At 33.9% G+C, this 25,282-nt stretch overlaps 3 protein-coding genes and 1 long non-coding RNA gene across 4 annotated transcripts; 1 reads left to right on the plus strand and 3 right to left on the minus strand.

Moving 5' to 3' along the window:
* Window positions 1-2,814: 2,814 nt before the first annotated feature.
* Window positions 2,815-3,512, minus strand: LOC128185889 (uncharacterized). Its single transcript, XR_008243857.1, has 2 exons — window positions 3,236-3,512; window positions 2,815-3,127 (listed from the first exon to the last, which is right to left on the minus strand). It is a non-coding gene; the product is annotated as an uncharacterized LOC128185889 (long non-coding RNA).
* A 4,140-nt stretch (window positions 3,513-7,652) lies between these two features.
* On the plus strand, window positions 7,653-9,252 carry LOC128185954 (putative nuclease HARBI1). Its single transcript, XM_052855673.1, has 3 exons — window positions 7,653-8,121; window positions 8,321-8,497; window positions 8,634-9,252. Exons 1-3 carry the CDS (start codon window positions 7,669-7,671, stop codon window positions 9,144-9,146), a joined length of 1,143 nt encoding a protein of 380 aa, XP_052711633.1. The 5' UTR covers window positions 7,653-7,668; the 3' UTR covers window positions 9,147-9,252.
* A 906-nt stretch (window positions 9,253-10,158) lies between these two features.
* LOC128183147 (uncharacterized) lies at window positions 10,159-13,328 on the minus strand. Its single transcript, XM_052852038.1, has 4 exons — window positions 13,176-13,328; window positions 12,744-12,832; window positions 11,699-11,877; window positions 10,159-10,844 (listed from the first exon to the last, which is right to left on the minus strand). Exons 1-4 carry the CDS (start codon window positions 13,202-13,204, stop codon window positions 10,233-10,235), a joined length of 909 nt encoding a protein of 302 aa, XP_052707998.1. The 5' UTR covers window positions 13,205-13,328; the 3' UTR covers window positions 10,159-10,232.
* A 7,531-nt stretch (window positions 13,329-20,859) lies between these two features.
* LOC128186368 (uncharacterized) lies at window positions 20,860-22,467 on the minus strand. Its single transcript, XM_052856170.1, has 4 exons — window positions 22,418-22,467; window positions 22,015-22,092; window positions 21,609-21,746; window positions 20,860-21,379 (listed from the first exon to the last, which is right to left on the minus strand). The coding sequence occupies exons 1-4, from the start codon at window positions 22,465-22,467 to the stop codon at window positions 21,160-21,162; spliced, it is 486 nt and encodes a 161-aa protein (XP_052712130.1). The 3' UTR covers window positions 20,860-21,159.
* Between the last annotated feature and the right edge of the window lie 2,815 nt (window positions 22,468-25,282).

The raw sequence follows: 25,282 nt of genomic DNA on the forward strand, positions 1-25,282 counted from the left end.
GACAACGATTCAAATTGAAACTAAATCACCGCCCCCTATCGGTAGCGGTTATCAACGTGACGCTTTACCAGACTCTCTGCTCGTCGGAGATTTACGGAGACAGCCGAGCGTCTGGTTGAACGAGACTACTTTCATTATTGTTAGGAAATATTAGTGAGATGATCGCCGATGTGTTATTAATGATCTATTACATAATAATGGCATTTATATTCTCAAAAGTATTTAAGCATTATGCATGTTTTCGCATTTTTGAAGCAATGTCAGGTAAAGTAGAATTTGCAAAGATTTTCAGTTTATTTGTATTACGTAATCGATCGCCGAGTCTCTGATCCCAACTTTATTGTTTACTTTGTTTACATGAAAAAGAATAGAAAAAGGTTATGTCAGGTTGTTTATAGCATTGTTTTATTTTTGGTTTGATTTAATCAAGATATTGATTTATGATTTGTTGTTTAATTTCTAAACTTTAACATGTTTAAATTAGGTAACTTTGATGGAATGAAATTTTTAATAACATTGGTAAATTTGTAAGGCCTTGAGTCGCTCTCTATAGCTTGTTTTATGTCACTTTTCATCATTGAATAAAACCAGCCGGACGTTTACTTTATTTCTGCCTTCTTTTAATCTATCTAGCCTCAACAAACGGATACATCCATTGGGTGGAGAAGCTGCCCAAGTCTTTGTTTATAACCAAAATAACAAGACAAATAACAAAAGGGTGTGACTTGTGGAGAATAATTTGTCATGTAATCATTTTCAACTTTAGATTGAAAATTAATAAAAGACACATTAGCAATTTACATGTGAAATTTTGTTTTTATTGCGCGTTATTGATATATATTGATATGTTGCTAGTTTTTTTTTTTATTTTGTTACGTGCTATCTTTATATTTAAACGGAGTCAAATCTTAATGCAGGGGAGTTGTAACGGTTTAATATCTTATCTTCATTGATATAATTTTTCATTAATTGTTTACACATTATCTACACTTAGGCTGTAAATCTTATCAGTTTCCTAATCGTCCCTCTAATCTCACCTCCTGCTGACTCCACACTGACCATTAATTATATAATTATACAGTGTATCGACTCCTGATAGTTAGGATCCTAAAAAGTGCTCCTGATCGTCAGGAGCGGATCTCTGGTATATATAGCCCGACAATAGCTAGGACAGAAGACACTTACTTAGAACTTACATGTACTTAGACGCAGAACTTACTTAGATATGACTCACTTAGCAATTGGATTTTTAAAGTCGTCTATGTTTTGGATTTACGTGTATATAGTTGGATTTTATACTGTGGATTATTTGTTCGGAATGTGTATATTTGTGATGTGTAATAAACTGTAGACTAGAAATTCGGCGTCTATTTTCAAAATGTGAAGAATTAAAGGTATTGTAAGACCAATCGGTGCGGCGCTACACATGTTTATGTGATTGTGTTTATTTGGATTTTATAATGTGGATTATTTGTTCAGAATGTTTAAATTTGTGATGTGTAAATAAACGGTTGACTTGAAATTCGTCATCTATTTTCAAAATGTGAGGAACAAATATGGAAACTGAAATCATGAAAGGTTGTTGCAAGACCGCTTGGTTCGGCGCTACATTTGCCCTGCAAATGTACGTATATGAAAAACTTCATCAGTACTTTGTTACTCCTGATGACTGTGGGACATACTGCCGTAACACTTAGATTCAGTTGTAGCCGATTCATCTTCGCTAGCCAAGGGTTTTCGGTAAGTGGACCGAAAACCCTTGGCTAGCGAAGATGTAGCCGATTGTGCTTCACGCCAGAAACAGGTATACCATTATAAAATTATATCTAAATTAAGGTACGAGTTAACAAATTATGCCAACAGAGCTAAAGGTTAAACTGAAAGAGCAATGACTCGTTATCACACTGGGATAATTTTCGGAGATAAACACCGAATGAAAGTCTATAATGTTTCACAAAAGATATATATTATATATATATATATATATATATATATATATATATATATATATATATATATATAAAAGGTTTTCAGTAGACGATAACACAATAATCCATTTCTTTCAAATTTAATCCAGAGCGCTTTCGCCTGATCGGCTCTTCAGTGGATTTCAAATTGTAACAGAAATAACAAACGTTGACATCGTTATTATGACGTCATAAAGTAGACAACATCATGAACAGTGTAAACAATATTTTGAGATTTGGAGATGGCGGCAAATATTTTTTACAAACATATGTTAACGTAATAAAATATGTACAAATGATATTGTTTTAAGATAAGAGGTTAATAAAATGAAAGCTAAATAAAGTCAATGCAGAATAAATAATGCAATTATCGATTAAGTTTAGGTTTAAATTTATTTATGAAATATTGTTCTTTTGCAAGTCGTAGCTGATCACTTTCCTCGCGTCCCAGATAGCATGACTTTGTTGGGCCAACGTTGGCCCAACAAAACCAGTTACATTGGCCCAATGTTGGCAAATGATGTTGGCCCAATGTAATTTTGCTAATCGGCCCAACATTGGCCCAACATGTTGGGCCGACATAGGCACAATGCCACATTTGTCATCTTCTGATATTGGCCCAACAGTGGGCCAACGTACGTAACAAATGACCAACACTGGCCCAACGGTGGGCCAAGGTATGTAACATATGACCAACACTGGCCCAACGGTGGGCCAATGTACGTAACATATGACCAACACTGGCCCAACAGTGGGCCAAGATATGTAACATATGACCAACACTGGCACAATGTTGGGTCAATGTTGTTCCAATATAGGTGCAACAATACAAATGCAACAATATATCACAATTTAAATGATGGATTTATTTTGAATCCAGAGTGCACAAACCATGATAAAAATAATCCTTGAAATTAAATGACGGCCGTTCGTTATTTAGCTAGCATATGTTCACAGGGTAAATCTACATCCACACTTTTTAAACTTAGTTACTCCAAAATAGAATAAAGTAATAATTCACTCTCTTCTGTTTGTTTTGCTTCATTTATATCTTCATCTGTTCATGGTCATCCAAATAAAACACTGGTTTTCAAAAACATCAAATTTCAAAGTCAGTTGAAAGTTCGTCAGACTGGAAGGGGGCAGCTTGCACATATTCCCTTGAAAAAAATACAAATATTCAAAAAATGAAAGAAACATTTATTGAGACGTTAATGAAATTGGCTTAATAAATATCTGCAGTTATTTGAGATAAATATAATACTTACATTTCTGTTTTATTCGCTTGACTGTGGCTATACATTGAGCAGACTGTTTAGATCTGTCCTACAAAATGCTAAATGGGAGCAGGTTTGGCCATCCCAACAGATCAGATATCACAATAACCATGGAAACTGGCCAGCCTCACGCTGAGAAAACTCTGTCTTAATTGCTTGGTCAGTGAATGTGCTATCTCTTATCTCAGGATCGGCAACTTAAATTCTACACTTTAGAACAATTATGCAGCTGAATATATTTGCAGAATATCTTCATTTTAATTTTGGGTTTTCACAATTTTAAGAATAAAAATTAGACTTGCATATTTTAACATGAGAGTATATACATGTAACTATTGACTGTATAATTAGCTTTTAGTAATGATTCTATCTCAAAACATGGTAAAAAGAAATAATAAAAAGACATGTATAAACATAAAACCACTGTTGAAAAGTTTATAATGCGTGTTTTGATAAATTTAATCGACCAACAAACTAATATGGAAATAAAAAATGTAATTAACAGACGTTGGATCGTTGTTGGGCCGATATCATGTCTCAACTGGCATTGATTGTAAATTTACAACATTGACCCAATATGTTGGCCCAAAGTTGTGTTCCCAACTAACATTGACTCTCAAGTTAGTTGTGTCAAGTGTACATTGGTCCAATGTTGGCCCAACGCTGTCTTCCCAACTAACATTGACACTCAAGTTAGTTGTGTCAAGTGAACATTGGCCCAATGTTGGCCCAACGCTGTCTTCCCAACTAACATTGACTCTCAAGTTAGTTGTGTCAAGTGTACATTGGCCCAATGTTGGCCCAACGCTGTCTTCCCAACTAACATTGACACTCAAGTTAGTTGTGTCAAGTGTACATTGGCCCAATGTTGGCCCAACGCTGTCTTCCCAACTAACATTGACACTCAAGTTAGATGTGTCAAGTGTACATTGGCCCAATGTTGTCCCAACATTGTTAAGCCAACGCCAACCTTACAACCTACAGCCAATGTTGGCCCAACAAAGTCATGCTATCTGGGGTACTTTGTAAAATGGAAAAATTTCAAATCGGCCTCTCCCGCACACATCAAAATGTTCACTACACGGAGTGTTACGAACAGAAGGATCCCTTATCTGCTGCTTATGTACCCTCATACGGTCGGCTAATTTGGTCCCGTTTGCCCAATGTAATTTTCTCCGCATCCATCACAGGTCATGCAGTAAATGATGTTTTTGGACTTGCAGACAGACAGGACAAACAATTTCATTCAAAAATGGTACGGTTTTCAAAGTCAACTCTAATATGAACTGCAAATCCAAAAACATCATTTATTGCATTAATTTTTTCCAGCTGGTAAGTTTTTGTATATATTTTGTCAGTTTCATAGTATATTTACGGGGTGTGGTCTTTCTTATTTCCGTTGTATAAATGAATAAGTCTATAGGTAATTATTGTTTCATTGCAGGGATAGTTATATCGTTAAAGCCGGTGGGTCAGTGGTGAAACGTCAGTGAAGGCTTAGCGTAGCATATGATGGGCAGGACTAGGACCGAGTACTATTAACGGAGCAGCGCGTGACGCAAGTGGGACGCACGGGAGCTCGTGTTTGAACGTTTATTCTCAGGAGGCTCTGTGTGGATAGTTTTCCAGTGAGAGACCTTCGAGTCCGGGACTGGAGACAGGGCATTTTGTTTACGTGTTTTGTGTGCTATGGAGGCCCAGTGGTTACTATTTTAGGGTGGCTTTTGCTATTATTTGAAGCCAAACTTTCAATTCTATTTTATGATTAAATGATTTATCAGTTTACCTAGTGATAAAGTTGATTGTTTAATTACAGATAACATTCCAATTTATTTTTTCTGTGAAATTACATATAACAGTATTGGTAATTTTGATTTGTTGGTTTATTCCTTTACATACTGTTATAGCTATATTTAGCCAGCGTTTAAAGCATTTATTTGTTTCATATAGATACTGACAATTGAATGTGTTAAAGATTAATTCACTGTTGTTTCGTTGTCAGTGTTGATCGATTAACTTTTAAAGTTATATTTTCTTTCTTTGTGAGAAAGTGAGGGTGTGTGTTAGTGTGAGTCTCTTCATATTCTATTATTTTATTTTGTTTTGTTGATAAATATATTCATTTTGTTTTGTTTATTTTACTGTTTGTCGTTTTCGCTATCACCCCCACAAAATTCAAAAAGAACTTCATTACACATGGCAAATAGTTTTTATATATATTTGAATTACACATTTTTTATAACATAAATTCTTGGACTTTTCCGACTAGAATATTGAGAAAAACCCATATGAATCATGTTGTGCAATATTTAAAGATAAAATTATTTCCATCAAATCAATCAGTAATCGAAATATTTCAAGCATCTGCAATAAATAGTTGCTGAAAAATTTGTTTGAAAATTTACATTTTTTACCCTAACATGTCCAACTTACCAAAAACGTTTTCAATTCTCTAATTTCAGAAATCCACCTACGACTTCTTTGTCGTGCTGGAGGAAGGGGAGGAGAGGAAGTTCCTGTCCAGGACTGGACAGGAATTCTCCCGTTTTCTAACTACGCTTCTCAACCTAAAAAACCTAAAAACCGGTAGTAATATGATAATATCCACTAAGAAAAAGTTCTCTAAGCTTCCGACTGCTGCAGACTCGTTCTATGCAACATAGTTCAACTTCACAATGAGAAGAGGAACCATTGTAAGTACCATCAACTACAAATTAAGTAGTAACTTTTAACAATTATAAACAATCATCTTTACAATTAAATCAAAAAGATTTGTACAAAGCATCTAAGGGCTTAAACAAAAGGCCCATGGGCAACATCCTCAGGTCATAAGCAATCTTTGTGTGAAGCAAGAATTTCCAATGTTTCTCTATAAGTAACATATGGACCAGATACAAATTGTGCACTTTTTCTGCCAGTGACCTTGACCTTGCCCGAATGACTTTAGGTCAAGATGATGACACATTCTTAGGTCGTAAGCATTCTGTATGTAAGGCAATACCTTCCAATGTTTCTCCATAAGAAAGATGTGGACCAGACACCAACTTTGCACAGACAGAGGGATTGACATGCTGATTTTCGTATTTAACATTTTACCGTAGATAAGGCCAAAATAGAATTCTTGTTTGTTTGGAATTGCCTGCCGCTTCATTGAGATACCTCTCACTGATAACATTTTATTAGAAAGAAAGTATAAAAAAAATTATACAGAGATTTTTATTTTTCCATCAATTTATAATTACGTTATAATATACCTCAGTTTTGAAAAATAAAAAAATATTGATCTTCCTCCCTCCTGGGTCTAGATACTCCCAGGTCGCAATTCCAAACAAGCACTTTTTTAAGGCTGGCCTAACCCCCATACAAAATATGCACATATTCACAAAATTTAATTCTGTCATTTTGATTGAAATAATGAACTATGACTTTTTTGTAATTATAAAACAGGTCCAGCAAAATCATTTGAATTTTATATAAAAAAAAGATTGTGTATAGTGAACTAAGTGGTTTGTTACTTTGGTGCAATTCCTAAAAAAAATAGAAAACAAATGCAAGTCACAGATTTTACCATAAGTTTAAATACTTCTTTTTCTCACAGCTCAAACAGCTCCCAAACACTGACAAAGATGTTCTCATAAAGAAATGGGAAGAGGACATCAGACTGTTCCTTTCTCCTGAAGCCATTTCTGTTGGAGATGCTCTGGAATTGCAAGAAGGGTCCAGAGTTACTGTCAGAGGTACAGTTAAAGAGAATTTTTTGGCCCATGTTCATATGCACTAAATAACCAGAAAATGAATTTTTTTATATCATGTCTATGATAACTGTATAGATGCACCTATACCTGACTTGAGTCTAAAAACAAATATCAATGGTGTATGAAGGAACCATAACACAAAATCATAGATAATAATAAAATGTCATAGCTGACATGATGTACTATTGTTTATATTTCAACAAATTTGATTCAGACGAAATATAAGGAAATTTTACTTTATAGGTTGTACTTTATTAACCAGTACTTTTCGCTTTTTTGCCAACCTTCAATTGAACGACTTAATACTAATTGATGTTATCCTTTGATTTGGCAATTAACAAGTATCCAACGTCTTTTCAAATTTGGAATATACTATCACACAACATATAATTGCCGAAATTGTTAGATCGACACTGACAAGTGACGCAGCTAACCGATATATAAATGCTTTAACTGCACAAATAAGTAGACCAAAAAGCAACCTTTTCTTTCATCACTACACGCTACAGTTTATACTTTAACTGATGATCTTTGTCTCTTAGAGCGACTTCGGTTCATACTCGAGTACGCACTCGAGTAGGTCATCACATGACCGGATGGTTACAGCTACACGTGGTTTTCAACCGAACTAACAGCTGACTACTAGAGTTACACGAGTAGTGTACTGTCATGGCTACCTTAGGTGTGCTATATATTATTCTGGAGAATTTTTTTGACGATGACCATGACATTGTACACTTTTGGAGTCTCAGAAATTCGACAATAGGGCATCTTATTGCCCAGAGTCAGTTTGCTTCCAGGCGACCATATTTGCCTCGGATAACAGGGTTTGCCGAAGATATTATTATACCCCAGTTTAATTCATGCGACTTTAAATACCACTTTCGCCTAAGCAGAGAGATGTTCGAGGAAATCCTTGTTCACATTGGACACAGGCTAGCTTCAGATCACTGTGGAGGACTGGTCGAGACAGAACCTACCAAACAGCTGCTAATATTTGCATGTTACATGGCTAACACCGAGTCCATGAGAGAAGTTAGCCCGTGCTTCAATGTTGGTCTTGCAACTGTGCATAGAATTATTGGGAGAACCTGCAGAATCATAATTGAGTGTCTTGCTAATGTATGTATAAAAGTAGAACTTACAAATTAATGTATTACTGTAATTTGAAATGTGATAACAACTATGTTAGCACTTTTTAATTACAATGAATACAGCTTATGTACAAAAAGCTTCGAAAGCAGAGTTCTGAAGTTAACATTATTCAAATTGTACACATGTACAAGAATTTAAAGTTTTTATTATCTTATTTAAATACCAGGTAATCAGATGGCCAAGTTCTGCTGAGCAACAAGTCATTGCTACAAGGTTTCAGCTGAACTACATGTTTCCTCACACAGTTGGTGTCCTTGACGGAACACATATTCGCCTATCTTCCTGCCCTGGAGGAGATCCCGATTACATAAACAGAAAATCGTTTCCCTCTATGCAGCTTCAGGTATTTGCTTTCTTTGAAAATTCTTTAAAAAATAGGATTTTTAAAAAATTAAATGTATAAATAAAAATCGGTATTAATACGGAAATAATTCTGTAAATTTTTTTATACAAGTTGCATATCAATGGGGATTTTGCAGGTTGTGTGCGACGACACCCCTCTTCTAACTAACATCTACACTGGGTGGCCTGGAAGTACCCATGATGCAAGAGTATTGCGGAATTCCGAGCTGTTTACCAGAGCTGAAGCTGGCAGCTGTATTGACCCCGATAAACTCATCATAGGTGATAGTGCATATCCGCTAAAGCCATGGCTTGTAACCCCATTCAGGGATAATGGCAGACTGAATTTACAACAAAGACGCTTCAACCGTGTATTATCGTCAGGACGACAGGTTGTAGAGCGTTGTATAGGACATCTTAAAGGGCGATTTCGTCGTTCGCGAGAAATACCTGTTCATAAACCTGAAGATATTGTTTCTATCATAGTTTCAGGATGCATCTTGCACAACCTGTGCATTATACACAAGGATGATGTAGAAAATTTCATTGAGGAAGATGGAAACGGTCATCCAAACAATTATCCAAACTTATTTAGAAATGATGTGAATGGTATTAACAGAAGACTACAAATTATGGCAGGACTACCATAAGTGTATTTGATGAAACAGTCTCTCTCAAACGCTGGAACTGACAGTTGCATTCATACCATTACTTTAAATTTTACAATAAAAAATAACAATAAAATAATGAATATTGTTTACGTTTTCATTTTCCAAAACAACAAACAATATTTATGTTTTCATAACAATCAAAAAATATGTGAGCTAATGCTCATTACCAATACCCCTGCTATGATGTAAATACATAATAAACAACCAAAGTCAAAATTAACAGGAAATTGAGGTCAGATTTGTTCCATTCCCACCATATGGCTGTCCGTTTCAAAATTTCAAAACTCTGCAATGGGTACTTGGTGAAAAAACTGTGACAAAAATTTGTTCGAAAATTCAATTGTGAAAATAAACAGTCATAAGTTAATAAGAAGCCATCATATTTGATATATCTGATTACACTGCAACGAAAAGTTTGTTACGGACAGAAAAGCAGACGTGTAAAAAAATAAATCACTCTCCTTCGGAGCAAGGTAAAAAAAAAAGTTCCATTTTTCTTAGTGACCTTCAACTGGCAAAAATGACCAAAGTTCACAATCAATACTTATTTACAAATCACAAGAATTCTCAGTGTCAACTTTAGCTTCGGATCCAATCAATTCCATTACAAGGTATAAACTAGAAAGGAATTATGCATTTTTCTTTAAAATGACATAACCGACCTTTATGTAAAGTAGGAACATCCAATGTTTCTTCATAAGAGAGATATGGACCAGACACGATTGCACAGACAGACAGATGGACAAGGTGATTCCTAAATACCATCTGAAACTTTGTTTGCGAGGAGTATAAATATAAACCATTCATTAAATATACAAAACATATGCTTGGCAACATTGAATGAATATTCCTTAAAAGAAAAACTTCCAAAAAGCTTTCATTTTTTTCCATCAAGAAAAATTCACAAAAATGATGGACAAAGTCTGATGTCATATAAAACAAAAGAATTCACTATTGAACTAAAAAATGTGAATTTGATCCTTTGACAAACATTAAATAATACAAAATTTGCTGGGCAAAATGGAATGAATACAGTAATTGAATGAGAAATACATTAACGCAGATTTAATTTCTTTTTCCTAGCAAGTCCAGTAGCTTGTCAAAGCGATTCATCTTTGCCTCATGTTGTTTTCGCATTTCTTGGATCATTTCATCGCCTTGTGCAGTTAATTTGTCAACAACATTTGCCAACTTTGCTTTTTTGGGATTTTTGAACTCTAATTCATGATCACCAGTTACACTTGTTGATGGTTTTCTTTTACCAGTATTCTGATGTGCAGATGTGGATGCAGAACAAGCAGGTGCTCCTTGACCGTGTTCACCAGAACTTTCTTCTGACTGTGGACTGTTCAGTGTCCCCTTTACACTGTCATATGTTACCTTAGCAGTTGTTGAAGCTCTATTTCCATACAGTAAATTAAATTCTTCAAAATACCTCCATGTAGTTTTCTTGTTTCCCGTTTTTTGATTATCATCAACTACTTTTTTGTAGGTTTTCTTCAATTTTTTCCACTTGTTTTTAACTTGGTTGCAACTAACAGGGACTTTGTGGTTATTTAATGTTTTTGTTATCCGATTCCACAAAACATCATGGTTTTTAACTTGTTCAAACTCTTCTTCCATGTCAGATCTGATGGAGATCAATTCTTTCTCTTCACACTCCTTCCAAATATGAACCTACCGAAAAATATAAAACTTATCACTAACCTAACTCAAGGAAATGATTTACTTGAAGAATGCTGTATCCCAATTTATGTGTTTAAGGTGCATGGTCTTATTGTTTCATTATAACTGTATCAAATAATTTTCTATCGAAACAAATTATCTTAGACAGTTATAGACGTTTGCCTATTTACACCAGCAGAATTGGTGTCCCTTCAAAGTGTTAGAAATATTCAAAGTAAATACAATAATTTCTATGGGCATCCTTAAAAAAAAACCAAAAAAAACCCAAACTGCATAATGGGAATGTTTAGAAAAGGAAACCGTTTAGTTTCATCACCCAAATTATTAGATTTATTCAAATCTGCATGTTATGCATCGATTGTAAACAATTAAACTTAAGAAATATTAGTGAACAAAATGTTCACAGTTTTTTTTGATGCGCTAAAACATTATGACCTTTATCTATAGCAATTTCATAGTTTTAATACCATTATAGCCGCCTCAGCCTCAGGGGCGAATTTTAATATGAGGCGAAATAACATGATACCCTTTTGTGTCATTTGTTTTTAAGTCAAATTTTGTAAATAATTTTTTTTTATCTAAATATCACTAAATTTTGATGGGAAAACTATTGCAAAGTCTATTTTTTTAATACAAATTACTAGCATAACCATCATTTAAAAGCAGTCATAAAATTTGATGTATAATCAGACCATGCAGCTTTAAGAATCAAATTGGTTGAATTAAATTATGAATCATTTTCTCATTAACATGACTGTACATTTTATTAAGTTAAACATGTATTTATTCATTCAGTGTCAGTAGGAATTATACAAGTAATATGGAATGCATGGTTATTTCATTACCTTTTCAGGTCCGTTTACTGGGGAAGAGCAACTACTGCTACTTGTACTTGGTCTACTTGTGTCACTTGACGTTGTACTTGGTCTACTTGTGTCACTTGACGTTGTACTTGGTCTACTTGTGTCACTTGACGTTTTGTTGTTAACCGCAGCTTTATATACCTGCTCCTTAAGATTTGGGTCTATAATGTGAAGAAATATTTATGTAAAAAATAATGAAGTATAGATACTAGTCTATAGTCTGTCCCAAGATATTTATGCAGCACATTTTGGACGATTTTTATTAAAAATACAAATACCTGTGAAAGAAGTGCAATTGAAATAGTTGAAAGGGATATTTTATTTTCATTGACACTCTATCATCTTTCACTCGGAAAAATTCACAGGAACGAAAACACATTCCTTACAGCGATTTATCATGGGGATGTTTACATCTTTTCTCCATTCGGAATACATCCGCAATTTTTCAACGTTATCATCCGGGCTTGCTGCAATAAATAATCTCTGTAGACAACACACTTTTAAGCATTGGATTGAAACCTGATAAGCTAACAGGGGCGTTTCAATTGAGAAATCTTGGAAATTTTTCATACTTTCGAATGAACATCGTTTGAATCCTGAGGTATTTATAATTATCAAGCAATTAAGCCAAATGTGAATCCAGGATATCTTGGGACAGAGTATAGAGCAATTTTCTGTTCATTAACAATTCAGATTGTGAATTAATTGAAAGCTAAAAAAGATTCGATTTTATTGTTTTACACAAAGTTATGAAAGCAAAGGCATATAAATACATTTACAGTACTTATGCAACATAAATTAATCAGATATTTATATTTTCTATGTCTCAGAAATAAACCAAATGCATTTTTCAAGTCATTTTTGGTATAAACACAGTCAAAACATAATTAAATCCTATATAAGGCATTTGGCCGTTAATTTATTTGATTACATTTTGACTATGTTTATCTTAAAAAAAAAACTTGAAAAATGTTCCAGATTACAATTTTAGCAAAAAGTCCCACTAATGTAAATCAAGAAATGTTACCGCAGTTAGGGTCGTTCACCATCTCGTACAAGTCTCTTGATAAGACTGCTTGCAATTGCTCTGTACCTCTATAGAGTGTTATGTGTACCCTACAATACATTTAACATATTTTAATCTACTAAACTGTCAAGTTGTCAACATCAATAATCTGGTTCTGTGATAGTTGGTACATTGAATATGTTAAAAGCAAAATTAACCCTAATTTAATGCTTTCAAAACTTTTATTCAAGGTGGCCAAAAGAAATTTTGTCATATATTCAGTATTAACTTCAAATTATTTATGCATAAATGTTCCAAGATGACAAATTTTCTGAGTATAAATCCCACCCTGTTCAAGATAGTGCGCAGGTCGATTAAAATGTACGCATAATAACGAAAAATATTCTACATATTCAATATAATAAAAGATAAATGCGACAAATTAAAACTTACACATCTGCATTTGCACTTTCCGACGCCATCTTAGAACTCGAGTGATTCTACAGCGTGCTTGGGTTTTAGAAGGTAGAGTTCATTAGGTCAGATGACGTAATTCGGGTTGAAACTACCGGTGTTCGGTTGCAACTCTAGTAACTATAGTACGTACTCGAGTATGAACCGAAGTCGCCCTTACATTATGTCCGGATTTCACCGAGACATAAAACAGTTATCTGCTAATTCGGCCTATTATATCAATGATTTCAGCAACCATGTCAGGACCAAAATGCTTTTTAAAGTCAGTATCAGTTAGTCTCTCATTCGATATTTTTGGAATTAGTTCTGTTTTCTCTTGCGGAATGCGGCACTGTCTCCATCTGTAGTCAAATGCCTAATGAGGGTAGGTCTGTAAGTAATTTATGACAGATTTCCTCGGTGGTGAAGTATTCACAGCCGATGGGTGTACCGTTGCTGTCTCAGCCGTTGCTGAGAATTTTCCTAAATGATATGTGCATTTGCTGTTATAAGTACGCTTACGACAAAGCTTGTTTTTTGCATGGAACCTATGATTGTTTTCTCAGTGGCAAGATTTTTAGTTATGGTGTAAGTACTCTGTGGTGCAGGAAAAAGAAAGAATTTAAAAGAAGAAAAGGCCCTGGCCCAAAGGAAGAGACGGGCACAACAGAGGGGCTTATTTGCGCCATTTTCCCTGGAAGAGGAATGTCGAATTAATTGTCGAGATGAGGAAATCGATATTTTCCTGGGAGAAAACAACGGCAACACGTCAGTCATCAAGAGTCTTCGAGAAAACGGAAAGAAAGTTAAAAGTGAAGTGATTGGAGACTACTGCATCATTCCAAACTTCGAAAAAATTATTGAACATTAAACTGATTAAAGTAATGTATGTCTCAAGACATTTGTTGTACAGTTAAAGTTACAATTTGTTGATTTATTTATAACATGACGTATTGTTACAATTATTAATTTTATTGAATAAAATGTAATAACTGTTTAAAGGAGGAGGAGTGTATTAATACCTACTTATATTATTTCCAAATTCATCGGGTTCGTTATTCATTTTCTCTTTCATCTATTATAAAACGTAAATTCTTACTGGCCAATTCTGTTTTAAGTGTTCACTATTGTTTAACAAGTATGTAAACCCGAGCACAATCTCCGGGCTTTTTCACTGAACCTTGTATCAAGGTACGAAGTCGCCCTCCTTGTGGCAATTTTAAGTAGACTCAAATTCCATATTTATTTTGGAAAATTACTTTTTTCTTTGATTTTTCGTTATTCACTTTGGTCACTAAGGTATACTAGCTCCTCGTCGTCATTAATTATTATTTAATTACGAATAAATTATATTTTCAACTTATCAAATTCTTCTGTTTTTCTTTGTTAATAGCCTTAACAGGTGGACTCAAAATTATCTGGGTGAAATATCATGTAAAAACACAACGCGAAGTCAAAATATATCATATACAGTAGTGAAAAAGATCAAACTACTACAGAATGTTTTCAAAAATAAATATGTGAAGCAGCTTATGGTATTGGTGTTGATTTCTGTTTTCGACTTTTAAATTAATAAAGATATATTTAGGCTTGAATATATCACTGGCTTGAATATATCAATGTCCTCATCTTCTGCTGGTTGTGAATAAAACAAAGTAAAAACTCTAGATATAGAGTTTTGTCGATCATCCTGATCATGTAAGCTTTTGTCATCATCACTTTTTGCACAAGGAGGAATGATTTTTACGAATTTGTTTAAGAAAGATTTAGTTTAAATTTGTCCATGTATGACTTGTTAACTCGTTCATCAAATAGTCGTCATGCCACGTTTATCTGATCGGCAACGATCGAGTGAGCTTCAGTTATCTCTCTATCCATGCGTCACCAAATATACTCCAATCTGTGTTGCTTTCAGGAACTGCGGATCTTAATAAATCCAAACAATAAAATCCCCAGAGTTTCTTCCGTAACAAGTATATTATGAGGTTGAATATACTCCTAAGCTCTGCAAAATTATATAGTGTTACCGAGTTTTAATCGACTTTACTATTGTCCTTATGTTTGGTGGCGGAAAGTAAATATCAATATATTATTCCGGTAGTAATTAATTCCTTCTGATGAGATGAACGCAATTCAAATAGATACAAATGTGTATTAAAATCCAGAAGTAGATTTAGATATAATCAAAATATAATTCACCTAATAAATCCGAAATAAATGAAAGGCACTAACGTTAATATCCAATTTAACAATCAAAATATCTCTCTTCCTCTTGAATTACTCCGGCTATATGTACCCAATTACTCCCCTCACTCATCCTTCACTCCCCATAAACTTGCCTAAGGCCAGGCTATAAATCTTAAGACAATAAATCACTACTCCCCTTGCTCTCCACACTCTATTATCTAACACTCTCCTCCTAATGCAATTAACTGCCCCCCCCCCATGACCTGTTCGCAGTCAGGGTTAATCTACTGCACACCGTTCAATTAAGGAAATGCAAATAAAATATGCTATTCTTAAATAACGTATGCTTTTCAAACAAAAAATGGTACGAAATCATTATAAGAACAAATACGTACAGTTTATAACTTGTGTTTTTAACATAACGTTTACAGTTTATTTACAGAAGTCACTCTATGGTAAGTCATCAGGGTACGCGAGTAAATAACTGTTAGGGAAATAGTTCATCGGGTCAGATATCACAATTGGCTCAGATTCTCTTGAAGCAAACTCCCATTCGTTTTAGGATTCATCCATAAAATCGTTAAGAAAGTTCGAAAATACTTCGAGTGGAGAAACTTCCCTCATTTTTTCGGTGTATGAAAAGTTAATTTCTTTGATAACTTCAGTTCTTCCGTCCCCATAAGAAAGTGTTCTCTTGATGAATTGAATCGTTATCGAATGTTTGAATTCTCTGATGTTGGACTTTCGGATGTTTCCTCATACTCGGGAACAAGTTCTTTATCATTGTATTTTTCAGAGATAAATCTTCCTCAAATGACTCTTTATCAGACTAAATGTCCTCATAGATTTCACTTTTGATGGTATGATCAAGGTTGAATTTTTAACTAATCATGTTTTAATTGGAACATCGTCTAAAATATCTGTTAAATAAATTTTTGAAGAATTTTTTTTTCTATTCTTCGAATAATACAAAAAATGAATTTTACATGATATAAAGACCTTGTAGTAAGGTTTTAATTGATATAAACTTACAAAAAAAAATTAATACATTAACCATAAAGAAAACCCAATTTTAGTGATTTATTATTACACAAATTTATTTATAGAATTTGTGCTTTAAGGACAATAAAATGTTATGTGATAGGTAAATCATATTTTAAAGATATACATGTATTCTGAAACCCAAGTGTCTTATCATTAGTTCACAACTGTTTATTAATGTTCGATTACAATGTAGCAGATTAAAAAAATCACTTTAAATAAAAAAACTTTACTGGTGTTTTGGACATTCTCGACTTGTACAATTCCGATAATCCATGCGGCGGATGTTGGGGTCAAGCGAGGTCAGGGGTAAAGCGTCATTAGATACTGTTTTCGAAATGGGCAAAAATGACTTTTGTGTTGCATACGGCTGCAACCACCACCGTGCCGACGGGGCAACTTGTACATTCCTCACATTTCCCGACGACCCAGAATATTTTCAAAGGTGGACCAATGCATGCAAACGAGAAGTTGTTTACGAAAGTGGCACGAGAACGAAGTGGACGCCATCAGAATACCAGAAGCTTTGTAGTTGTCACTTTGAAAACGACCGGTGCCCGGACACAAAATCAAGGAGACTGGGGAACAAAAACAAAATTCCCACAAATTTTCACACAAGGCAAGAACATGTAATATGTATATATTTACACATGTACGTATGCAATCACCAAGATTATAAACAAGATATATAGATATATATAATAACAAAATTGACCCCCCGAGATAATCATTTTTTTTTACTGATTTTATATAGAAATGAAGTGAATTCTACGGGGATCAGTACGCGCATAATTTACGCGCATGTAACAATTCGTTGTGTTACCCGTTGCCCAGTATGTTGCTAAGTGTTGCTGAGTGTAATAGAACGGATTACCAACTGCGTCTAAACCAATTAGATATCAGTATTTAACATGAAAGTATAATAAAACTGTTTAAGAACTGCTCTGTTAACTGTCAAAAACTAGCATTCCATAAGCAGTTATTTTATACATCCATCAAAATAACTGTTTATGAACTGCTATAAAATCTGCATCAATTAAATACATTCAATAGCAAATTTCCTAAAGTTATCACAATTAAGCAAAAAAGTATAAACAACAATTTGTTTTATTACAAAATGCACACATTCGAAGCAAATTTACTGGGACGGTGTATTTTACAAGACAAAGGTACATTATATCAACAATCTAAATTCTACAATATATGCAAAAATATATACAACTTGATAAGTTGACCACTTTGTAAATAAATATATTTTTGAAATATATTCATGCTAATGACAAATTATTTTGATATGTTATTCAGTTCCTTCACTATAGATTAAGAGGTCACGAATCTACTGAACCTTAAAAATAAATTGTTACCACTGTACCACTTACTCGATTTCAAAATTAGTACACTGTAAAACAAAAATGACATTGCCAGAGGTTCTACAAGTTTTTTAAATGCCAAATAATGTCACTAAATCCCAACTACTCTCTATAAGGCATAGTCAATGGACATGTTTTAAAAAGCCACTTTCGTTTATTATTATTTATTATATATTGCCTTCCTTGACAATTAATTTCCATATGTGTAAACATTTCTGCATGCACATGCAAACATATACTTACAAAATTACAAATTATTCCAACTGAACATTTAACCATCCCAATGATTATATATAGGAAAAACCCTGGGAATAACAATAAAATTCTTTCACAAATGATTAATTCAAATTTGCAGAATATGTGTATATTTATCACATACATAGTCGCTTGAATCAAGTCTCATACTTGGGTTTACTGTTCACCAGTTATAGTCGAGCTGGTCAATTGACGTTTCTGGTTTTTGGAAAAAGATGCGGACAAAGTCCTGGATTGTTTGAATTCTGGTGATGTGTACAGTGTGTTTCTTTTATTGGTCACCTTGTTGGTCACTACTGTATTAAAGTCTGTGACGGAGAGTTCTTCCCACTGATTTTTTTGCAGTAGCGTGTGATGTATCCTGCATAAAGACAAAATGAATACTTATTAATGTTGTTTTACATGACAATTGCTGCCAAACAAATGCACATTAAATTATTATATGAATACAGACCTCTGACTGCATCAACTTTTAATTTATTAAGTGGTGGCTTTTTGTCATCTCCACTTCTCCTTAGTCCCAGCCTAGATGAGCTTGCAAGTTCTTCATCTTTGAAGACACAAACGAGAATTGAGTTCAGCAAGGTCATTGCAGGTTTCTTAGACGACTCTGCTAGAATGATCGCTTGTCTTTCTCTAATCTTGTCCACAAAGACAGAGTCGAACTTTCCTGGATTGTTTGGATCCTTGATCAGCAATCCAAGGTTTTCCTGATAAAGAACAGTAATTTCTAACTCTATATAAATCACTACTTACTAATGCACTCAAATTTACCCCTCATCATTCCTTCCCCTCATTTTTAATATAAATAATAAACTGTCCTCAGTTTATGACTACTATAACTGTAAAGTACCACTACAAAAAACTACCACCAAGAATACACTATTAGAAATAATAAAAAAAAACTCCACTAAACTACTTAAACAGTAAGTATATACACCTCACAAATTAACGAATAAACGATGAAATTCTCTACCCACTACCTTAATTTGTTTATCTCAGTACTACTAATAAATGATTCTATTTCACATAAAAATCTATTAAAAGAAGCGCACAAACGAATCAAACAATAAAACATCAATTATACAATAGTAAAATAATATCTTTAACTGTTCATAGGACTAGTAACAATTTTAACTGTCAATTCACGAAAATAAGTCCAAAATAATAATCCAATTAATCGAAATACTCGAATATTTTCTGCGGATACAAAACGATTTCTTACATTTTCCATCTGTTCCGGTACTTCATTGAGAATGTTTTCGGCTACGGCGGAGAAGCCAACTTCTTCAGTTACAAGTCCTTTACTGTAACTTATTTCAGTTTCTCTTTCTATCGATTGGTGCCCGTCCACACAAGGCTGTTGAAATATCTTTAAAGTCAAATTGATACGCATTAGTTCACGAGTGTCTACTTCACTAGTATGAGGAACATCTGATGAACTATCTGATTGTACTATATTACACTCTTGAATCATCACGTCTTCTTTTTCTTGGTGCAGAGTATCTTCATCATCTTCTAGGTTCAGGATATATTCATCGTCTTCATCATTTTCTAGGTTCAGGGTATATTCTTCTTCATTCATATAGTTTTCGTTCCGAGACTGAACTCGGTCCATTGTTTCTTGTAAAGATGTTAAGGATATTTCACTTACAGGTGAATAGGGATAGTTTAAACATTCTTCAAAGTCATTTCTATTTTCGTCACAAGTATCTGAATATAGATCATTGGTAACAGAAACAAATACTGGATCTTTATAATGACGGCAATAAGCCGTTTTTAAATGTTGAGTTAATGCATATTTTCTTTCAAAAGTTCTTCCACAGGTTGTTACAGGGCATTGATGATGGAATCTTCCATGTCTGTGACGATAAAGATTTTTTCTATGTTTAAATTTCCGATTACTTATTATTATTGAATCGGAATAAAAAAAAAATAGAATAAATAATTTCAAAGTTATGTTTTTACACTAACTTTGTTCAATATAGTTATTAATTTCAACATTAAAGTAAATCTTGAACATATTTTGTATTGTGTAACGATATATACCAAATCTTACTGTTTGTCATTGTGTACATCTGCCATGCTGACGTATTTAACTGCAGAGAGTATTTTTAAAAAGTGCAAAACTGATGGAAAGGGCAAAACGGAAAAAAGAAAAAGGTAAGAAGACGAAGCAAGACATTGTGCTTTCTACAAACATTGGCAGGTGGGTAGATCATGGCTCAAATGCGATGAGAGTGAAAAAATATGTGGTGCGAGGTTTGTCGAAAATTCTACAAAAACCCAAAAGGGACATAACATCCTGGATCACTGTCATAGCACATCAAATTCGAGAATTGATGCTATTAAAACTCACGGAACCTCCGAGTAGTAAGTAGGACAGAGTGCAGTCACTCTACAGTCAGGATGACGTCATGGGTTTTCCCCATAAACGAGGTCAAAGGGGGAGTCTGCAGTCAGGGGGGAGTCTACAGTCAGGGGGTGGTTTACAGTCAAGGGTGAGTCTACAGTCAGGGGGTGGTTTACAGTCAAGGGTGAGTCTACAGTCAGGATGACGTCATGGGTTCAGGGGGAGTCTACAATCAAGGATTCTACAGTCAATAAAGTCACCTTAGTTAGCAACAAATATATGCTATCAGGGTCACTATGTGCTATCAGGGTCACCTTAGTTCACATAGCAACAGTTGAAGAATGTTAATATAAATATATGCTATCAGGGTCACCTTAGTTCGCATAGCAACCGTTGAAGGATGATGCCATAAATATCTACTATAAGGGTCACATTAGTCATCTGTAACCACAGCAACAGTGTAAAATATTGTTAAAATTAGAATTACCAAAATATTGTATCCGGGCATGGTTTTAGAACACAGTTTTTCGTAGGGTCAGTCCTTTATTATATAAACAAAAATTTGAGTATAAAAGGTGCAAAATTTGAAGCATTTCTTTACTTCACTTTTTTATTTGCAACAGAGGTAGAACCATTCCTCAACCCTTTACAGTAAGTAAACTATCGTTATACTTTTTACAAAGTTTTGAGATTCTCTAGGTCTTTTTGTTATCAGGAAACTTAAAGACAACAGAGATAGTACATGTACAATATCACAAGCTTGAACACCTTTACAGAACTAGAGCGTTGTAAACGCGACCCTTTTAGCCGAGGTTCTGTTATCTCCTTTCGACAACTTGTCTTCTAAAAAGTTTATGATAATTTTCATTTGATCGACGTCTACTGTCACTCTGGCCAGGAGGGTTTTTAACACGTTTACTTGTTCTAGCAAGACATCCTCCTGGGTTTTTTCCTTCATCCTTTTTTCCAATTTTTGAATCTTGTCCTGGTTTGTTCGCCTGTTAATGAAACAGAATCAACTTTAGTTACAGAATGTCACATTGAATTGATTGATATGCCCCATTTGGTGATAATTGATTTGCGAGTTGTAATAACACACATCTTTTATAACAAAGAGTTTAGCAAAAGTAATGCGATCACATTTTTTTAGAACCGTTTTGTAAAGAATTAACATCGATGGTAACCAATAAGACGGTAATGTAAATAATGTGTTTAAACATTTATTACCTTAAAGTAGTCAGAATAGAGTCTTCGGCCTGACTAATGGTACGTGTCACTGGCGTAAAGGCACTACATGAATCCAGGGCCGGCGAGTAGCTGGCAACTGGTGAAAAGGCGTCGCTCTCTGGTGTAGGACTTAGAGGTCTAAAGAGATCGAGAGAGAGAGAGAGAGCGTGAAAGACACTAACTTTTTAATATGGTTAAAAACTAAATTATCTAACTTATTTAAATATGCTTTTTTTTAAAGTCCAAATTTGTAATTTTTTTTATAAAAATCAATTTGCTAATAGTTTAGAAATTAAACAATATGAAAATGTAATGACTAAAGATTCTTTTTAAAAAAAAAAAGTTATTAAATACACATATAACACCTTTTGGTACATTACGCGTTGCACAAGAATCCAATTTTTACCTTTTTAATGACTCATTTTTCGTGCCAAATGTGCTCAATGTGGAATGGTAGTCTGGAGATGGAGGGGGTGGAGTACAGCTTTAGTAAAAGAGTGAGAAAAAAAATGTGAAAATAAGATACATACACACTTACGGTTTTTTCTTTTATATTTTTAATTTTATTTTATTATCATTAAAAGGTGTAATGATGCAAAATTGATTGGAAAATTTAAATTGGTTCTAAACTCATTTCAATTCTAAAATTTAAAGTAGAATTGTTTCGGTTTGCATTCACTTGTTCTAAAAGCAGTTATTTTTACTTTTGGGGTAGGAGTGGAAGGCCTTTACACACTTTCTGAGTTCAATTAAAACCATATAAAACCAAGCCGAAGAAAGATAACTCTAACAAAAGCTGTTGAACTCGCCCCTTTGGCAGGACTTCTAACTCCAACTCCTCCCCCATCTTTAACCACATTTCTTCAAACTCATTGAATGAGTTTGTGGCGTCCCTGTAAAAAAAAAATACAGTAATAGAGAAAATAAACAAAGGTGTTACACCCTACCATGTTTTATATTACTTTCGTACAAAATGTTAGGCGTTTAAATAATAATGCATAAAATAGCCTTAAAATTTGTAATAATGAAATGAACGAATCTATGCCTACTCAGTTTATAACTTGTGAAATACCGTTTACTTTGTTATGTTTCGTTCACTAATCACAAACCATTTAGGGGTTTTAAAATTGTGAAAAGAAATTTTTATTCTTAAACTCTTAAGCTTTACAATTAATGAACTTGTAAAAAATGAAACAAGTTTCGAAAAAAAAATTAAGGAATTATTTTTTTTTAAAAAAGGAATATTTTTACTTACAGAAATTCAAGGAATGCTTCTGCCATATTGTCCGATAGTTTGTCAATGATGATAATTCAGTTTTTAACAACCCCTTATTTATACTTTACCAAAACTGTGAACGTGGCATTAGGCACTTTAGAAAATTTGAATTAGATAATTAACCGCGTTTTTAAAAAAAAAAATTAGGGTGGGAAAGCCCAAGAGCCAGCTGCTGAGGGTGGGAACAGTGTCAAAATTCCAATTTAAAAACACCGCTCTATATCATGACATACTTGCGTGGTTAGATGCGCAAAAGTAGACTAACACGACCTGACCTCGTTTTACTGAGTAGATGCAAATTTATTCAATCTCTATATCTATCTAAAATGTTTCATCTCACACATGCGTGACGATGGTGCAATTAACGTATCCCGACCTGACCTAATATTAGTACTTTTATTAACGGACAATGCGTCCTTTACTAATTTGTTCAGTAATATTCCAACTTTAAATGAAATTGCAATTAGTAGTTTGATCAAATAAAGGGATGAGATAAGATACTGTGGATTGATCTAAATCTACCTTTTAACCGTTTAAAAAAAAAATCACCTAACAATTATTTTTTCATTTAAATAAGGGAATGAAGACAAGTACTTTAAACCAGTATTCATAACGTGTATATACAAGTACAAAGTATGTTGTGTAAGGCCACATCATATGCTCATTTGCGGTTGGAAATGAAATAGTGAAAATATGTACATAAATATTGCAATACTTACTACGGTCTTATAATATTTCTCATGATTGCATTTGTAGTGTACAATGATATATGCATAATTCGATAGAAATTGTTATTTATACGAATCAACCATATACACTCTGTACCATCAAAAATGTTTTTCGAGCCAATTATTGCAACCTGGTATGCGGGTTCTGATAACGTCTTTATTCTGATCAAAAGGGGGTTTTAAAGACCGAGCTACCGTGAAACGACACATTTATTTTACAACATGGTCTAATTTTACAGCCTCTGATATAATATACTAGCCTCTTTTTTAAAACTTGTAATGTTGAGATAACGTTAACCTCAAAGAAAAATAAAAGTTGTGTGCATTCAAAGTTCTTTTCATTTATTAATGTATCACTTATTGTAAAACCTGGCCGAGTCTTTATTTCTGTCCGGAATTACTTTTTCATATTCTATACCATTATTTTTGTTTGTTTGTTTGTTAACTATTGTGTTCACATATACAATGGGACTATTACCATTAAAACAACAGACATTGCATGTATAATGCAAAGCATCAATCATTCATCGAGTCAATTTTTAATCATGTGACGAGTATTATCAAACTGCACGTGCAGATTTTTCAGTTTAGATCACTTTCCAGTTTAAAGTTGTTTTCATAGATTTAGAACAATATATATGGGTCTGTTTGGCTAATTTAAAAACAACTTAATCTAATTACTAATCTTAGTCACTCTAACATTTCTGTCATCCAGTTTAAAAAAGTGGCGCCACTCTCTAAATGATCTGTATTGTCGCGCCCTCATGTTAGAGCTGTATTGTCGCGCCCTCATGTTAGAGTATAATTTACCAAATAAGGTTACATTTTGATCACATGATAATGATCCGGGTACGAATCTCGTGCAATTTTCGCGGCATTGGAGAAATCAAGGCGTGAGAATGAAGAAGATCGCGATCATTGTCTGGTTATTTCCATTAAGTATAGTTTGCGGAACCGTTTTACCATGTCCTCCGTGTACAGGAGTGCACGGGATGTACATTTGTACAGATTCGACTACATGCGTGCGATTAATAAAGGATGAACTCGAGCCTGCAAGGAAAATCCGTTTGTTTACATGTGCTGTTACTGTTAGGGTTCACGGATGGGGCGACGAACGACTGCCTTTAATAACGGACAGGCACGGAAAAATCTGCCATCGTGAGTATATATTTTTGTTTAAATATCAACCCCTCTTACTTCATCTTACTTGATCCGCTAAGGTGCTTTTACTAATGAATTGCAAAAGTTGGAAGGCACCGTGGGAAAGACTAATCACGTGACTAAAGTAGACCCAATAGAAAGGATTGAAATTTTACTATGGAATGTGGGGGTCATCTCATAAGTCGCTTGAATTTCGTTTTTTAATATATTATATATATATTTCCGGTAATTCAGTGATTTAGTTTGTAGAATGTTCTATAATGTCCTCTGGACCCGGTTTAACGATAGAATGCGTTCCTTGTTTTTACAATGTAGCAAAGTGGTGCATTTACTATGAACAATCGAGAGAGTTCCGAATGTAAACATGAAGCGAGAAAAAAAGCTGGGGAAATTTGTTTTGAATTTTCGTCTTTATTTTGATTAAACTTTAGGTTTAAATACTTACGCAGCCCCAAAAAGGTTTGCTATGATTAATTTATAAGTTATTTTCAGTGAAAATCCGGTGGTCT

The sequence above is a fragment of the Crassostrea angulata genome, chromosome 5 (genome assembly GCF_025612915.1).
Source record: "Crassostrea angulata isolate pt1a10 chromosome 5, ASM2561291v2, whole genome shotgun sequence".
Taxonomy (NCBI): domain Eukaryota; kingdom Metazoa; phylum Mollusca; class Bivalvia; order Ostreida; family Ostreidae; genus Magallana; species Magallana angulata.

Bases quoted from the DNA above. Each gene is read 5' to 3' on its own strand.
- LOC128185954 (XM_052855673.1), top strand. From the start codon at position 7,669: ATGGCTACCTTAGGTGTGCTATATATTATTCTGGAGAATTTTTTTGAC. The intron at 8,122-8,320 runs GTATGTATAAAA...TTTAAATACCAG, and splicing joins TAATTGAGTGTCTTGCTAAT to GTAATCAGATGGCCAAGTTC. The intron at 8,498-8,633 runs GTATTTGCTTTC...GGGATTTTGCAG, and splicing joins TTCCCTCTATGCAGCTTCAG to GTTGTGTGCGACGACACCCC.
- LOC128183147 (XM_052852038.1), bottom strand. From the start codon at position 13,204: ATGGCGTCGGAAAGTGCAAATGCAGATGT. The intron at 12,833-13,175 runs GTAAGTTTTAAT...AATGTATTGTAG, and splicing joins GAAAGTGCAAATGCAGATGT to GGTACACATAACACTCTATA. The intron at 10,845-11,698 runs GTAATGAAATAA...ATTTTTCGGTAG, and splicing joins CAGTAAACGGACCTGAAAAG to GTTCATATTTGGAAGGAGTG.
- LOC128186368 (XM_052856170.1), bottom strand. From the start codon at position 22,467: ATGTGGTTAAAGATGGGGGAGGAGTTGGAGTTAGAAGTCCTGCCAAAG. The intron at 22,093-22,417 runs GCGAGTTCAACA...CTTTTACTAAAG, and splicing joins TTAGAAGTCCTGCCAAAGGG to CTGTACTCCACCCCCTCCAT. The intron at 21,747-22,014 runs GTAAAAATTGGA...CGATCTCTTTAG, and splicing joins AAAAATGAGTCATTAAAAAG to ACCTCTAAGTCCTACACCAG.